Below are 18,541 nucleotides of genomic sequence, written 5' to 3'. Positions count from 1 at the left end.
TAATGGAACATTAAACCTTAATATTTGATTTCAATGCTGTTCAAACATGAAACAGATTACAACCTGTATAAGACTTAAGTTTCAGATAAATGAAGAATACATTTTCATACAAATCTTACACTGGATAAGTTTACCGATTCGTATTTTCTAAATTTGAAGTAAAGAAGAAAAAATTGCAACAATCAACTTATAAATTAGTATCGGGATTAATCGGTATCGATATATATATATATATATATATATATATATATATATATATATAATGTATTTATTTATTTTCTGATAAATTAAATACTGTACTAATTCCTTGAGCAATCAGTCATCCATAGTTGTCGGGAAGCAGAACCCGAATCTGTCCAAAGACGCTCCCCAGGCTGAGTTCAATCTGGTGACACGGGGGCGCGCGGCACCATAAGGCCCAGACAACTGGCCACCTTTCAGGTTGACTGGCCGTGCATATGGTCCCATCGTGGATGATGAGAGCGCACATTGATTAGCCCACATATCCATCAGGGGCGCGCGCATGCTAATGAGGATGGAGTCGCGCTAATGAACAAAGGGGGGGGGGGGTTGAGGTCACTGAGGTGAAGGCGTATGTTACAAGACGCCGCTAATCACTGGCCCGCCTCGTGAACCGCTGTCACTAAGCCACGCCACCAGCTGCACCTAATGAAAGCGACTAAATCGGGGTACACACATAACGATTTTTAACATCCTTGTAAAATATGAGGGACCCCACACAACAAGGGGTGAAAACAAAATTGTAAATATTGAAAAATTTAACATTTCCGATTATCAACTCTGACTATTTACTGAGTGGATCTGGAAGAAAAATCATTTGAAACACATCACACATCATAAAATTGCTCAGATTTTGCAATTTGCTTAATAGAATTATCTTTCAAGTTTGCATAAAAAAAAAAAAAAAAAAAATCACCAAATCCAAGGTGTTGATTTATGAGTGTCTGCTCAGAGTGGATTGAGGAGAAATCGGTCTTAAAAATCCCCACACCACAAGATAATCATTTTAGAGACATCCGATAATCGGAATGACTTTGATCAGAATGAAAGAAAAATAATGACTCCTTTATTATCAATCTGTATTATAGCTGTCAAAATTAATCGCTTATCAAGTTAATCGACAACTATTTTAATATTCAAGTAACCATTTGGAGCCATTTTTTATTTTTATTTTGTAGCTGTCCAAATCTTCTGATTTCAGCATATCAACAGTAATTGTTTACTAATTTATTAAAGAAGACGGATTAAGTTCTGTTTTTAATCAAAATAAGACATTTACAAACATCTGTTTTTACTTTTGGAAAACAATGACCGAACCAGTAACATAGTACAACATCAATTTCACCCCACCCTTCTTTTTTTTTTTTTTTTTTTTTTTTAATCACTATACAAATACAAAGTACAAAATATACACCAATCACTGATTCATAAATGGTAATCAGAGGGAAAAATGCTTTTAGAATACACTTTATTGCAAAATTAAAATGAATCCAATTAGTCGATTAATCGACTTTAACATCTCACACGACAGCATAATCGCTCCTATGATAATCTTTCACAGACATCCTGTAATCGGAGCTTTGCTGACGTTCGATGAACACGAGCAAAAATGCTCAAATTCGGCCCAGCTATTGATATTTGTACACTAAGCTTAACTGGATGGAAGTCATTGCTAAGTCAGTTCGTCTTGACCTCATGGCCGCTTTCCAAGCCTTCACACAATCATTTCTACAATTCCACCAGTCGCCTCCGTCTGCCTGTCCTGGAGGACATGCTTTTCCTGTTGCCTGTTTCCTGCACTCCTCCATGCAAAAACCTCCCAATGACTGCCATTGTTTGCCAACTTCCCAGAGCCCACCTACGACGCCAGCAGAACAATAACGGCTCCTTAGCGCGGCCCTTACTTCCCCCCCCCCCGAACCGCAATGCGGTCACAATCCTCCCGTGCGCTTCCCATTTAGCGGGACCGCACACGGGAGATGGAAAGCGGGGATGAAAGGACGGAGGGAGCCGGGAGATGGACACCGTCCCGTATTGTGACAAATTGCCTCTTTTATTAGCAGCCCGCATCTCAGCTCCACCGGATCATCTGACGACGATCCACTCGGAGGCCTTTCCTCCTGCCGGGTCCCGCTCGTTGCGTTCAATCCTGCCAATTTGGTCCCCGAACGTCAGCAACCCGCCTCACTTTGGCAACCGTGACATGACATCAAGAAGGCACTTAGCCATCTCCTCTCTTAGTCATGATTTATGTTGTGTGTCTGACTGTCTGTCTGCGTATGACAAACATGCAGTGATGCCTTGACTTACAAGTGTCCCAAATTTCAAGCACAAATAATACACATTAGATTTTTGCTTTATGTTGCGAACCAAGATCAGAGGTACTCGAAGCCTCAGATATGCCGAAAAAGTGGAAAACGGTGCAGCATCACTCATTAGGCCACACCCCTTAATCTCGTATACCACTGAGCGATGAGTGTTTGCGAAGGGTAGTGGATATTGATTTTTCATCAGGGTCCGTTCAGGGTCACAAATTTCACCAAGGTTCGGATTGACCCACTGACATGAAATCAAGAGTATTTGTAAAGAAGAAAATGATAATAAATCCAAAGTAGAAAAATATTGATCAATTCCGTAAGAAGTGGGTTACTATTAAAAGTAAAAACAACACCAGGAAATGCATATTATCATTTTTTTAGCATGTTTATATTTTTAATTTTTTTATTTTATTTTATTTTTTTACCAAATATAGGGGGGAAATAGAATTAATTATTAAGCCAGTTAGAGTAAATTCTATTATGACAAAGTAGATTTTATTATTATTATTTTACTGATTAAAATAGATTCATTTGAAAGCTATAAAAAAAAAAAGGCATAAAATGTGTCATAAAAATGAGAATTAAATATTGATCCATTTGTTTGACCAGTTTTTATTTTTTTTAAATCTTCCAGCAGGTCAATTCCATAAAAAGTGGGTTACTATTACACACCGTAAAAAAAAATTCTGAAACTTTTTTTTTTTGTAAAGAGCAAAAACAATACCAGAAAATGCATATCATCCTTTTTTAGCATATATATATGTGGGTTACTATTAAAAGTAAAAACAACACCAGGAAATGCATATTATCATTTTTTTAGCATGTTTATATTTTTAATTTTTTTATTTTATTTTATTTTTTACCAAATATAGGGGGGAAATAGAATTAATTATTAATCCAGTTAGAGTAAATTCTATTATGACAAAATATATTTTATTATTATTATTATTTTACTTATTAAAAAAGGTTCAATTGAAAGCTAAAAAATAATGCATAAAATGAGTCATAAAAATGAGAATAAAATATTGATCCTTTTGTTTGACCAGTTTTTATTTTTAAAAATCTTTCAGCAGGTCATTTCCATAAAAGGCAATTTACTATTAAAAATAAAGAAATAAAATTACTGAAAAAAAAATTAACAGTAAAAACAACACCGGAAATGCATATATTTTTTGTTCCTTTTTTTTTTTTTTGTCTTTTTATTATTTTTCATTTTTTACATTTTTTATTATTATTATATATTTATTATTTTAAGAGCGACTTATACCCACAACATGGTTAGCATGATTAGTGAGCTCCCTTTTGATGGACTTTTCCATGAGCTTCACATTTCGGGTTACTGCTCCTCATGAAGACAATTGACTGGTCCATTTCTGTTGCGCCCGCCGCCCGGCACTTTGTATTCGCGAGCGTATGCGCCTTAGAGAGGAACTGCCGCAAGTGCGAAGGGCAGCTTCTCAAACCCGCACTGCCGAGGAGGACGCATTAAACTTGGATGACTCTTAAAATCTTGCTGCGCTGGTGGCAGCCGGGAACGTCGGGAAATGTTGAGGGGCGGGAGGGGACGGCATTAGTACGCTGGCTACACGTCGGCGGGTTAGCTCACGCCGCATGCCGCCGAGGTCCCGCCAGGCTTCATTGTTCTGCGACGCCACGTTTTCCCCTCCGAAAATCAATTCCGCTCAACGGCCGTTATGTGCTGAGGCCGTCACGGGCTAAGTCGAAATAAGAGTCGTTCTGCTGTGTTTGCCTTCAGAAGCATATATACTCGGCTTTTTGTTCTTTTGGTTTTTGTTTGTGTGGAGTTGGCGGCCAAACAACCAACAAAACATGATTTTCAACACCATGGTTCATAACAATAGCAGTACAGTACCTTGACTTAAGGGTTGAATTTGTTCCGTGACCAAGCTTGTAAATCGATTTACTCGGGTATTGTAGTGAGGCGCCTGTATTTGTAGATGACGCATCTGCAAATGAGCACAATTAGTAACACATCCTGATTTTCATGCTAGCAAAATTGGGAGTTAACCCGGGTTTTCACCGGATGCGGTTGCGGTGCGGTTGCGGTGCGTCTTGACTGCGTGCTCCGGACGGGTCAATTTTTTTGTCAATCCACACCGGCTCCGCACAGCTGCGGTCCGGCAGCTCCGTCGCCGCCCACTTCCCAACGTGTCTCGCGGGACCGCGCGCGCGCGATCAAGTGGCATTTCACAACGACAAACATACAGAAAGTCTGTGCTCAACAGAGAAGCAGAAAGAGAGGTGGACTTCTTTTGATTTAACCTTTTCTTCTTCTTCTGCTATGAGATTCCATGCAGCATCCTTTTTTTGTTGTCCTTGTAAAGTATATTCATAACGAGAGTCGGGTCAGTGCGGGTCCACTTTTTATTTCTGTCTTCCGCGTCCGGCTGCCGCTCAGTACGGCAAGCGAGACGGGCACAACAAGCAATCGCGAACATCAAACGGATGTGCCGTGTCATATATTATTTTGTGGTTTTCCACCTCCAATATAAACCTCTCCTCGTCCATGTTCGCTGGTGTCTAAACCGTGAATGAGCACATGGCCCGGCGACGCCCACGTCACGTTTTGCTGAAAAACTTGCGAAATAGGAGCTGGCGAGTGTTTTATTCTGAAAGGTAACCGGAAATTTATTTTGAAACTGCCTCGGTCCTCCTGTCCCGCTCGATGTGTTTTGTGCTAGCTTGCCATTTGCCGGAGGCCTACCGCTGCGGCGTCCGGCAAAAATAGAAAATAGGTCTATCCTTGCGGAAGGCTTGCGGCACGCCGCAGGCCTTCCGCAGTCGACACGCAACGCACCCGCAAGCGGTGTAAACTGCACCATTCGAATGAATGGAATCTAATTGCTTGCGTCGCCGGACCGCACCGCAACCGCACCGCAACCGCATCCGGTGAAAACCCGGGGTCAGGCAGACCACTCTGCACCATGGTCGGGGTTCTGGCATACCGAGGGCGGTTCATTTGACATGCGCCCGGTGCAACTGGCGCAATTTGGTGGCTGAAAGTCATCGAAACTTGACCTCTGCTGGAACTACGTCTGACTATTTGCGCGTGTAGTCTAATCTTCAATCAGGTCAGATGTTCGAAAGATGTTCGAAAACAAGTGCAAACGCAGATCAAGTCATTTGTGTTCACGCCCACAACGGCCATTTTTAACTCCGCAAGCGTGCGTCTGTGTATGTGCAGATTTATATTGCACGTCGCGCTGGGCTTGGGAACACAAATAGAGCCCTTAATGTATGTTCTGCATCGTGCTAAGCCGTTTTGAGCATGTTTAACTGACGTTTTTTTGGCGGAGAATATCGCTGCCTGTTGTTTGTTTGTTTGCGAATGTGAATCGGCAACTTTTCTTTCTTAGGGAAAGAAAATATGAGCAGCCATCTTTACATCTTCAAGCACATGTAATTTGCCCAAAATGGTGTCACTTAGCCAGATCGGGTTGCGGCAATTTTGAGATGACATCCTGACCGATAATAACTGCCAAATTATTGCAACAACGGTTATTAACTAATTCAAACCCAAAAACGTGTAAACGTGTTTTTAATCCTTTGTCCTTCACTCTCAAAAACATATTTACAGGGTTTTTTTTTTAAAGTTTTTTTTTATTTTTTGTGCAAGAACTTTGATGCAGCTTCTGACATGAAGAGGTGGCTTAATGCAATGGTAGTTATTGCAAACAACGGCAATCAGTTGGCAGTAGAGTATAAGAGATCAGCCAGGGCCGTGCTGCAACAAGCTCTTTTTGTCAGTGTTTTCACCAGGAATGTGAATAATGATAAAACTTAGCTATATTCTAATGCTAATTGCTGCAAAACGGAAACAGATACAAATATACTTTTTTTTTTTTTCTTGATGAAAGAAGAAACTCCAATATTTCTTTTGGTAGGTTCCATGTTTTTATAACAATAGAATAACGTATTCTGTGGTCTTGCAAAATTAGTAAAAATCCAGAAAAACTGTGAAGGTGGTTCCCGTGAATACGTCTGGGAGTGAATGAGTTAATACAAAAATTCAGACAATGTCAGTCCAGTTGGACAGCGTGAACGGACAGAAACAAGCCACAGCGAAGACTACGAGAACGTTGGGCTAAAAAAAAAGTCTCCACATGTGTCAACGATGTGTCACAGGAAGTGATAGATCAGCTTTCCTTATATCGAGTTTCAAGTAGCAGTGGGACAATGAAGAAATGTGCTCTTAGTCACTCAGCTGCGATTTAGTAAAGAAAACCGCCTTCCCCCAGGACCATCCGGCCGACGTGTATAGTTTTCCTTCCAGTGTGTACGGCGGCTCTTCCAGCTGTTCCAAATCATCATTAATGTTGAAATAAATCAGTGAAGTCATCTTTGGCACGTTCCCAATGGATCTCACTAGCGTTTTGTTAACAAGTTGTAACAACTGTGATATCGGTGCCTCTGCTATCTTGCGAAATTGTACCTTTTCAACCACTTTTTTCTCATAGCCTTTTGATACGGACCGTGTTTAGTCTTATTCTTAGACTATGGCAAATAAAAAACGTGCTTCAAATAGCATTCAAGCTGGACTTTTTACTCGTTGGTAACTCCTCATTAACATCCATTGAAATCCTTCTCTTTTTGCCCACTGGGTCACATTACCGAGTCCCCCAAAGCAGGCAGCGAATGCAAAGCCGGCCCGATGACGGAAACGTCCTGTTTTACGCGCAACCGCAGTGACCTGGCGGCGAGACGTTGATGGATACATCCGTATGCTTTTCACGGAGCCGCTGTCGCTTAGCCCCCCCCGTGACCTTTCAACTCGGCTACACCCTCCCCGTGACAGGCGCGACCTTTGCGCTGACCCTGCCGCAGCGCCGATGGTTTTTATTGTCACGGCCCATTTCCACCGCGACTGCCCATTTGGGCCCGATGGATTGAGACTGGAGAGGTGAAACACCCTCCCCCCCCCCCCCGCCGCACTCCGCCCGCCGCCTTGCTCCGCGGAGGCTCCTGGGAGTCTGAATCATGGCCGTACATTTCGCTGCTGTAATAAGACACGTTGGCCTGCATAGACTCACACTCGGAGCACTAAAAATGAAATACACACACAAGCAGGCAGTTTTAAAAGACAAAGAAATGGAAGTGAGCTGCCTGAACTCGATCTCGAGTGCCTTGTGGCTTTCCAGTTTATGAGATTCCGGCGCCCTTATTCTGGGTGTTTTAACAATAAAATCTTTATTAGGGGACATTTTACAAAAAAAATGATGTTTTAACTGCTTGTAAACAATTAGTTGGATTTCGGGGGTGTCTGCTTGAGTCAAAAATATTCTTTATTAGTCTAAACATGGCATTGTGATTAGTTTTATGTTTTTAGAGTATGAATTAAGCAGAAAATTCTACCTTTTTTTTAAAATCCTTCTCAGGGGGCGACCATTTTTTACTGTACTGTGGACTGAAAATGACATCACAGTGCCGAAGGGCTCAGGTAACAACTGTCACGGCTCACCATTTTTCTGGGTTTGACCATGTGGCGTTCGCAAGTTGAGGCATTTCATTTTCAGTTACTAGCAAGTGGCAAAATGGCCGCCCCTTGAGATCGATAAAAACAGGCGGATTTTGCGTTTAATTCATATTCCACTAATGCAATATTAATCGAAATGCCTATTCGAGACTAGTGAGGACAATTGACAACAACAAAACTTGACTTCACCCTTTAATGTCCACATCAGGTTGTTTAAGAAAATTTGTCATTTTTATCTCGTTGGAGAATGATTATTTACACTTATGTTTAGGGATGTTCGATACCACTTTTTTTCAAACCGATACCAATACCGATACTCAGACCCTCAGTACTTACCGATACTGATACCAACTGCCGATACCAGTAGTGCATTTTGACAAATAAAAAAAAATCACTAAAAGATATTTTTAAACAAATATATTTTTTTTGAATTTTGACACAAAAAAAAAACAGCACAATCACTCTACAATAGTCTTACCGCTCAAAATAAAACACAAAAATGCTCTTTTAGTTTAAGAGTCACGATTTTGAAGTATTTCCAAACCGGTGAAGTTTTGGTGAAAAACTGCTGCAAGCTAGTGCCACTTACAGGCAAGGAGGACTCACTCAACGTCTTCCCCGTCTGCCATCGGTCGCTTGTACTCGTCTGCGTCACGAGTACTCGAGTAACTGAAAAAAGGCTGGCCCGATACCTGGTATCGGTACTCGCCCATCCCTACTTATGTTTCATAATTGTCATTATTATGTGTGTAATCGGATGCTATCAAGGTTAATATATCCAACCTGTCAGTGAAATATCAACTTAACATTTGAGAAATATGAAAAATCTTTGTTAAGCAGTAGTCAAACAACCTAGTAAAGGTCCACCATGTCTCAAACAAAGGCACTTTGTTGTGATATCGACTCAGCAATTGTGAGTCTTTTTGAATTGGCACATCTACCTTTGGGCATTTTTGCCCAATCCTCTTCTCAAATTACTTTTAAAGCATCATGATTCAGAGATGCATACACTTGTGATGTTTTTTTGTTTTTATACATTTCCACCCCATAAAATCCCCCCCAAGAAAAGAAAAAAAAAGAATTTAATGTGAAAACAATGACGTTTTGGGAAGTAGGCTGTCGCATAATATGTGGAAAAATGGAAGCATACTTTGCGGATGTGCTGTATACTGGACAATATTCTCCGTCTGCATATCCTGTATCCCTTTGCTGAGTCAAACATTTCAGTCACATTTAGTGTAGCGATTTCCCACCTTGTATGAGTCAGATTTTGCTAGCGCTGCATGTTATTCCACACAAAAGGACTCCAGCGTTTTAAGAACCACAAAACTTGTACATTAGTTATGGTCCACTCATTTTTTGTTCTCTCCTTTGAGTCATTGCCCATCTGCGCTTGTTTTTTTTTATTCCCCCGCTGTCTTTACATGTCTTTTCTTGTTTGTCTTTTCTTACTATTCGGCTTTCCTATCCCAGTCTTTCCCAGTCCAGCTTGTCTTTTTCCGTCAAGCAGTCTGCATGTGTGTTGCGTATTAGACAGACTGCTGCTTCCAAAAAGAATGAACACCCCCCCAACCCCCCTTCTAAATTCCACCCCCCACCCTCCTCGGGCTAATGTCACAACAGTCCTTTCCCACATTTCTTCAGTCAGCTGCCTGTGCAGGAAGCCGAGCCCGCGAGGTGCCAGCCGGCCTATCCACTCGGATGAAAGCGCGGGGCCCGCAGCAATACAATTGTAATAGCAGTGCGTTCGCTTGTCAAATGACACGTGATGGACAATGGGCTTAATCAGCTTCATGTACGCTACGTCTACCAAAGGGGTCATGTTATGTCTGTGGGGCTGCTTTGAGGTGACGTTTCAGTGGTTGAGTGGGATCCGTTCCGTTTCTTCCCCTCAGTCAGTTTAATTACCGCATTTTCCGCACTATAAGGCGCACCTAAAAGCCTTCAATTTTTTCCAAAAGCTGACCATGCGCCTTATAATCCAGTGCGACTTATATATGGATCAATATTGAGCCGCGACAGGTCTGGCTGTCAAGACGCTATCGGTGACCCTGCACGATCGGCGACGCGCATGCGCAGAAGATCCCGCCATCTTGGATCGCTAGCTAATACTAATACTTTACCTCAGGGAAAATAATAAAACAGCTGTTTATCCATTTTAGGAGTGAATGGAGTTGTCAGAAAGCTGGTTTGTAATCTATTAATCAAGTTTGACTGACCTATCTGACTGTTTTGTTGACATTCCCTTTAGCGCAGCACCATCTAATGGATGCATAACGTAACACCAGCCTCTACTGTAGCGCCTTATATATGGAAAACGTTTTAAAATATGTCATTCATTGAAGGTGCGCCTTATAATGCAGAAAATACGGTACTTTCATTTTGTCATGACTCGAGTCATGCAGGAGGTATGTTTGGGTTTTGTCTCGAGTCATGCAGGAGCAATGTTTGGGTCTTGTCTCATGTCTGGGGTCACGCCTGGGTTAGGTTCGAGTTCATGACCTGCTAAGTTGAGGTCACGTGTCCGTTTTGTACTGATGTAACAATCATCTAGTTTCAACTAGTTTAAGACTATGTGATGTCAAGGATCTTTAATGCTATATGATGTTTCGTGATGTCAGGAACTAACTGTAAGAACTTTGTGATGTCGGGAATCTTTCATCGCGTTGCTGGGTCAACAGCCAATCAGAGAATTCTATGTCAGTACTGGTACTCACATGTCTAGCCACAACCAATATGATTGATTGACTGTCAATTTAAGGGTCTAAGAAATGTGTTTGGTCGCCGGATTATTGCTCACTGTTCTCTGTGCTTCTCCACAGCCCAAGGGGTCTTGGCGTGTCGTGATTCTCGATGCATTTCTCACTGTTTTTGGTTTAGTCAAGTTATGTAAATAAATAGTTAAAACCTTATTTGTGTCTGCGCTTTGGGATCCAACCCTTCAGCATATGACACATTAGAGTTTTTGTTATTGATTTCAATTTTTAATCTAATCCTAAACTTGATCAAAACAAGTAGCCGCTTAAATGTCTCGTTACTCTCACCGAACGATGATATTATGTAGACCGCAAGCTCAAGTCTAACAGGCACTCACGCGCACAGCGAAAGCTGACTGCACACAATTTAGCAGTCGCACTTATGTCACACTTTAATCCCTGTGATATATTAAACCTTATTATAATTAGATCATTAATTGTGAAGATTATTGTGTTAATGAATTAAAGATCGTTTTTGTTACACTAATGTGCTCGTTGGCGCTGGGACACAAAACTTATTATATTGCTGCTGCAGCTCAGGGGTGATTTAATTTAATTTTTTTTAATGATTTGACATTTATAAATGTGAGATGATGTCATCTTTTGGGCAGGAAACTTTTTTTGTTACGTGAGCAAAACAGACACAGTGAGCAATGGAATATGATGACAAATAATTCAACCATATAAACCCAACTGCCATATTTGGTCAAAAACAGACCAGTCGGCCCATGATGACAAGCATAATAAAACCATTGTAATGCGTCGTAAAACTATAAAGGGCATATTATGGAAAACTGACTTTAATAGCTTGTATACAAACATGTGGGTCCTTGGAGTGTGAAATTAAACATTTCTCCGCTCTCAAACACTGTGGGCGTGTCCACTGAATGTCTGAAACCCCGATTTAAAAAAAAAAAAAAGGATATTACTTTAGCGTCTTTCTTCTGCCTACACATCCATACACGATTGAACCGCAAAAATAAATCTGCTTCAAGCCTGCGGTGGCTTGGGGTCCTTCGAGAGGCACTACTAGACAGTAGCTAACTCATGCGCTAACAGGCTTCCTGGAGCCCCTCTCGGCCGTTGGATCAGCGGCAGGTGGCAATAACGACACCAAGCTGTTGTGTACGGAATATTATTGTTCCGACACCGTTTTTTTTTCTGGCCCCCGATACTGACTCCGACACCCAGCTTTGCAGTATCGGCCGATGCCGATACCGTACCAATACCGAAGTTGTTTTGTTTTTCTCAACATGAAAAAGCTGTCCTGTCATTGGTTCAGAGCATTCGAAGGCCAATAGGATATCTTGGCTCGGCATGCAGTGAACATGTCACACATCAGTAATGTCGTGCACGAGCAAGACACAAGATGCTGCCCCCAAAGTCCTACATTAGCGTCGGAAATAATGGTATCGGCATGTTACTTGTTAGTACTCACCGATGCCGATACCACTGTTTTAATGCAGTATCGGTATCGGAACAACACTAGTATGGAAGCAGTCATTCGAACTTCTTGGTGAAGTCGTTCAAAGATAATGGACAGGAGTCCATCAGTTCCTTCTTTTTCCAATTAATTTGCTCTTAATTTAAAAACTGTACTGTTTCTATTACCAACATCCAACATGAAACGCTAATGCCACCTAGTGGCAGAAAAATAACCTAATCACAAATCTGAGTCAATGTTTAACACTCCTGTATCAATGAATTAAAAGATACAACCACATAGTTGATTTGTGTTGTATTATGTAAACATATGTGCTGATTTTTTTTTATGTTAACAAGAGTGTAAAACTTGAGAAAAAAAAAGTTATTTCACATTTTTATCGCGTCATCAACACGATTCAGTACTACATACTTTGCGTACGTTCCAAGCATTTATCTTCAAACGTATATTTAGAAACAAATCTCTAAATTCACTATAGACCCTTCCAGTGTGACGTCATGTTGAAGTGCGCCCCTAGCGGTGGGGGGGGGCAGGGCGTCAATGCGAGTGAATTAGAATTGTTTATGTACAGCACTTTGTATACAGCAACGCCTGTTCTTAAAGCGCTTTATAAATAAAGTTGAGTTGAGTTGAGTTTGCCCCCCAAGAGGGTAAGTGGTCGCTAAGCATTCTGGGTAAAGTGACGTCAGCTGGAAGGGTCTTTAGCATCGTCACACAGTATTATACTCACCTTCTTAAGCCGCCCATTCTTGGTGCCCAGGAAGACCACACTGTGTCCATTGTAGGTGTAGGAGATGACCGAGGTCAGCCTCTCGCGGCTCTCCAAGTAAACCGTGCGGCCCGCCACCAGCTGGGAGCCCCCCAGCGGCTGATTTATGTCCAGGCCGCAGAAGTGGTCGTCAATGGGGACAGGCTGCGAGCGGAGGAAGAAAGAATGGCTGTGAAATAATTAAAACGGCCACTTTTTAGTGCGCGAGGTAGATAAAAGAAGACGGCGGGAGAGTGAAAGAACAGCGGATTGCGGATGACAGATGTGTGCGAGGAAGAAGAGCGTAATTGTGAACTGGGAAAAGGGAAGAAAAATCAGCGGTGACGTGTGTGAATAAAGAACGAACTCCTCCGTGTTAAGCGCGCCGGTTTTTTTTCCGTTTTTTTCCCCGGGTTTTAAAACAGGAACTTCAAACGCTTTCTCGGCCGCCGCGCTTATCGACTGTGAGCGGTGGCAAATTCGCCATGATGGCAAAGCGTGCGAGGCGGCGCACGTTTTGCACCTGTTCCCTGTGATTGTTGATCACTTGATGCCACATCACACAAATAAGCAGTGCCAGAGATGTCTTGATGCTTGATAAAGCATCAAAGAGCGCCGCATGCAAAGCGGTCGTGTTTCTTCTTCGGCTTTACACGCGCCTCAAAACCTTAAGTTGCTGCTGGCTTTATTTGCTAATTTGCTCTCACTGCCTCCTGTTGTTGACGTGTTTACAATTACACCGGTGCCTTGAGATACAAGTTGAATTCATTCCGTGACCTCACTCGTATCTAATGATCTCTCCCTATGAAATGAATGGAAATGCCATGAATCTGTTCCAGAGTGGCGCCAAAAAACTAACTACAAATTTGAAGCCATTCACTTAAAAACCCTCAATAGAAGGTGAATGCTGTATTTCACTCAAACATGGACATTAGCAGTCATCAACTTTCACATTGAATCCTAAAAACATCAATCCCCGAGGAGAGAGAAATTGGATTGATCCATTCTCTGTTCGTCCAATGGAATTATGTGCCCACAAATTGCCTATCCATCTGAATTAAGGCCACCATTTACATTAATTTTGAAAGCACTTCCTCAGCTAAGGCATTTGTGCTGAATGTCCATCTGTTGCCATTATGCAAAAATTAAGAGCATTTTCCATCAAGTTATTCCAGAAGAACAACACATCAGACGTGATTACATCTGCACTGTAATGTATTCAGTAATTCTGCTTTGGAATTGCTGTTTTGTTTTTTGTTTTGTTTACTTTTTTCCCTGTCATTATGCGTAATGAGTCCGGTGAGTCAGACACATTCAAAGCACTAGTTGCCAAAATACTGCTTGAATTAGGGATACAAATATACAGACATGCTTGAAATGTATAGACGCGCTAAATAAGATGCAATTCTAAACGTTCTAAAGCATCTACGACACATAACCTTAGTAATTATGCTTATAGTATTGGTATTGCATGACATTTGATTGGTGACTGGACTCACTTTAGTCCAGGACAGCATTCTGTATGGTGGCGGTATGGTGAGGTCTTGTTGTTGTTTGACTTCCGGCTTTGTGCATTATTGGGCCAAAAGTAATCTTGTAAGTACAAAGTAAAATGGGCCAAAAGGCTCCAAAAGCCCAACCACGGGCTTGTGACGAAACTAAACCGACAACGCACGTTACACTACTGCTGCCACTGACTTGTTCTTTTTTTTAATCAGACTTTTTCAATGCAATGCAATGACCCCATCCGGCTCGGCCATACTCAGCAAATATTCGCAGGCTAACGTGCTAATGTAAAATCAAAATTGCATAACTTGCGTAAGCATTTTCTCCTCGGTCACACCAGATTAAAATTTCTTCAGGAGGCTTCCAACACCCTCAAAAGCTCAAAAGCCTGCATTTGTCTTTGTAATGAGCTTTTTTTCTTTGATTGCCGACTAAAGAATCATTTGTTTTACAAACTCTACTCAGGTAAGAAAACAATATCTGATATCAGCTTTTAGAAAAATGATTAGCAAAGGATGCAATTAGATTTGATTGTAGCTCTTTTACAGAAAAGCGTGTGATGTTGATGGTGATAAGTTGTCAGGACCGGCCATTGTGTTTTATTTAGTCCCTTAGGTTAACGGCACAGCAAGATTAATTATTGCGCTATTATGTATTTACAGCCCAACTCAGCTGCTTTGACTTGAATAACATCCTATTTGCTTGATAGCATAGTAGAATCAAAGTGCACGCTGGGAAGCGACATGGTAATGGTATGATTGTTTTCATCATTGCTTTTGAAAGCCTCATTATGCATAATTGTGGCTTTTATGAAGGCGTAGTCACGGACATGTGCGAGAAAGGCACTTTTTTTTTTTTTCAAGATGAAGAATCCTCGAGAGGTTTTGAGCGGTGCTGACAGGGACACGAGTGGAGCGACGGGGATGAAGGGAGTGGAAGGGGATTAGAGGAAGGTGGGCGTTGGTGGCCAAACCCCTCGAATGAAATCAAAGCTTCTTGCCAAGTGTGATTAGCTCCGTGGGCTGAATCTCCTCCAAGCCCTCTGCACTCTTGGAATCCTGAATCGGACTCAGCAAACGTGGTTTATCAAAGAGTGCATTTCTGTCTGTACCGTTCTCCGCCATGTTGGTTTACGGTCCTTTGTTGTTTAACGCAACAAAGGAAAGGTGTCCGCTCCTCGAGGGCCACTCACTATCCTGCATCTTGAAATGATCAGATTCATTATCAGGCTTCTGCAGAGCTGATCGTTTGAATCAGGTGTGTTAGAGAAGGAAAACATCTAAAACATGCAGGATAGTGGACTTTGCAGACCAGATCTGGCCACCCCTGTATTACAGATATCTAACCTGCTCGAGACATACCGATAATTGGGCCCTCTATTATGCCGTTCATTTGCATTTTTGTAAACTTACAGAAAGTGGAAAACCCTCTACTCCACCGGCAAGTTAACAAGTTCCTGGGATTATAAGGACATGTGGTTAAAGTGAAACTATTGCAGCATTTTTACTTTCTACACTGGATTTGCCAATTCTAACTGTTAATCTAGATAGTGACTGGATCAGTCCACCTACCGCCTTGGTGCACTGCACGTCCTTCCCTAGCAGCCAGTGCAGCTCCAAGTGTCCCTCGCCCTGGTAGCAAGACTGCAGCCTCTCCTTGATGCGCGTGTTGATGTCCTGGATAGTAAAAACGCACAATGCGGAATGATCGGATGGGTCGTGGTACTGCTTCTGGCCCTTGGAGAACACGGCAAAGAGCACGTCATCCTGGGGGCCGATGTTAAGCGTCTTGGCCAAGACCCTGCCAGCCTTGGACAGGTAAGCGTCCTGGAGCAGACGGTACTCCTCGCCCCGGTGGACGCAGCCCACGGGAAGCGACACGTACGAGTGGAACTTCTTGTCGCCTTTGCAGAGGCGGATGATGCGGGAGGTGTAGAAGAAGTCGCCAGGGGAGCCGCCGGATGGCATCCCGTTCTCCGGTGTCTCCGGCTGGACGGTCATGAAGTAGACAAAATGACCGCTATCGAAGCCGTAGATGTAATAGATGTCGAAATGTGGAACGAGAGCCAGCGTGTCGGAGGGGATTTTGATGAGCGACGAGACGAAGTCGGTGTGAAGCTCGTAGTCGAGCATGGCGGACGATTCCGGGTCACGAGGCAGCTTGCGGCTGGAGATGGTCGGGAAGTAGTCCTGCTTCCCTCCAACCGCGGTGCCGATGTACAACGTGGCATCCTGAGCCAGCGAGGGCACCACCACCCCGTACATGGTCCCCGTCTGTGTGTCGCTGGACAGGTAGTGCTCTTTCTTATGAGTGGGCTCCCCAAGGATGAACAAGTCGTCAAGCCTCATGAGCTTGCAGACGCCCTGGTAGAGGCTGCCGCACGCCAGGAGGCGGTTGTGCGAGTAGTCGATGAGCAGCAGCTTGTTGACGTTGTCCGTGGAGGCGAGGGGCTCCGAACAGGGCTGCACGATCAGAGGAGGGTAGCAAGCTTTGTTGTCGTACTCGGGCCCCGTGGCGTGGGACACCAGAAGTGTGAGGTTGGCCGACAGCTCGTATATCCGGTTGACGGCGCCGATGTAGAGGGCCCCCGTGGACTGATGCACGGCGAGGTGGTTCAGCGACCACTCTCGTCGCTCCGACTGGAAGACGTTCGCAGTCTGTCCGGCAGCTGTCCTTGGACTCACGAGGATCAGCGTCAGTAGCCCGAGGGCCACGAACCGTGACATGACCTTCAGATGGCCGTGAAGTTTAGTGAAGCGGCCGTTGGTCCATCTTTCATGCAAGCACGTTCCCATCCCCGCGGGGCTCCCGAAAAGACGGCGCTCCGACGAACCTCTGAGGACTGCGTGTCAGCGAGGTGAAAGCCAGAGAACTCGTCGTCCTTCTCCAGGAAACTTCACATTCCTCTGAAAGAGAAGAGGCGAGAAATTCTTTTTATCAACTCATTAAAAGTCCCACCTCGTTTTAAGTGCACTTAGGTTATCATCCGCACTTGTGCTTGCTTTCCCGTCTGCTTGTGCTTTATCAGACTCATGATGCATCAAAGAAACAAGCACTCATTTGTTCTAAGTGTCTCATCGTATTTACAAGAGTTTCATGTTCCCCCCACCGTCAACTGGGGAGCTTATTAAATGTGCCACCCCTTTCAGGAGAACTAACCCCTGCCTATTACTCCAACAAAGCAGTCACACAATGTAGCTGCGCCTGCTGACTCTTTTGGTTGCTTATTAAAGCGACCCAAATGTATTCATCATGTGTCCGTGTTTGGGGCTGACTCTTCTCTCCCCGCCACCCTGTCATGTTCACTTAAATGGCGGAATCCAGGAGGAATTAATCACTCTCCACTGCAGCCGACATTCCCCAAATTAATCAGCCTCTTTCCAGGGATGGCAGGGAGTCATTAGAGATTCCTAGCCAGGCAGCATCAACCCTGGCACTTCCCTTTTTAATTTCATTAGCATATTTTATGTGGATATCTCCTGGGGGTGCTGGCAAACAATGCCCCTCAAAGGCGGGATGAGCCCGGATGAGTCGGGCACGTGGCAGTGAATGATGTGCTCACATTTTCTTATCGTGAAGCCTACTTGTGCCTGGCTGTGTCTGCAGCGAAATGAATTAATTTGCTTTCAAACAGGTTTTCACCTCCAAACAAAGATGAATGTGGAGTGACGGCGCAGACGGGCATTGCGGATAAAGTGGCTTTGCATTCACAGCTGCCACACCAAAGTCTATTAAAGCGAGGTGATAAAAGTGCCTACCCGGGAGGCCAGACCGTAAATTTGCGAACGTGCCATCATCCTAAATCTGTCGGGGCGTCATCATGCATCAGCGGGCGCCTAAAGGTGGAAACCCCCATTTTTCCCCCCATTTGTGTCATCCTCGCCAAGCCATTGCTGAGAAAATTGGTGGAAAGTCGTGATTTTGCTGACCAAAGAAAACCCGTTGTGATCGCCTTCCATGACCTCGAGCAACTTGGATCACAAGTCATCGCTGCTGCTCCTTCTTGTGTTAGCGGCTTGGCCACCTGGGGTCAGTAGACACAACTCATGTACATGGAGACGGTCACTCCTTAGACCATATCACACTGAGGGGCGAACATTTGTGACTGTTTGCGAACGTAACGAATGCTCAAATTCGCAACGTTCTCTCAACGTTATACGTAAAAACATGAAAATTAGATTCTATTTAAAATGTTCTTGTAGCAAGAAAAACCATTGAAACATTAGTCCAACGTCTGGCAAACATTTAGATAAC

At 43.3% G+C, this 18,541-nt stretch overlaps 2 protein-coding genes across 4 annotated transcripts in view; one reads left to right on the top strand and one right to left on the bottom strand.

The window, feature by feature from the left end:
• ora1 (olfactory receptor class A related 1) overlaps positions 1-18,541 on the top strand; it is a 192,906-nt gene that overhangs the window by 116,995 nt on the left and 57,370 nt on the right. The gene's annotated exons all lie outside the window — the stretch shown is intronic.
• LOC144024318 (plexin-A2-like) overlaps positions 1-18,541 on the bottom strand; it is a 121,669-nt gene that overhangs the window by 80,046 nt on the left and 23,082 nt on the right. Inside the window, exons 2-3 of the mRNA XM_077530519.1 lie at positions 15,859-17,193; positions 12,764-12,946 (exon numbers count right to left, since the gene is read on the bottom strand). Of these exons, the coding sequence (XP_077386645.1) occupies positions 12,764-12,946; positions 15,859-17,082 (1,407 nt within the window). The 5' untranslated portion in view covers positions 17,083-17,193. The remainder of the gene's footprint in view (positions 1-12,763; positions 12,947-15,858; positions 17,194-18,541) is intronic.

The sequence above is a fragment of the Festucalex cinctus genome, chromosome 8 (genome assembly GCF_051991245.1).
Source record: "Festucalex cinctus isolate MCC-2025b chromosome 8, RoL_Fcin_1.0, whole genome shotgun sequence".
In the NCBI taxonomy this organism is placed as follows: domain Eukaryota; kingdom Metazoa; phylum Chordata; class Actinopteri; order Syngnathiformes; family Syngnathidae; genus Festucalex; species Festucalex cinctus.
This window is presented reverse-complemented; position numbering and strand designations above follow the sequence as displayed.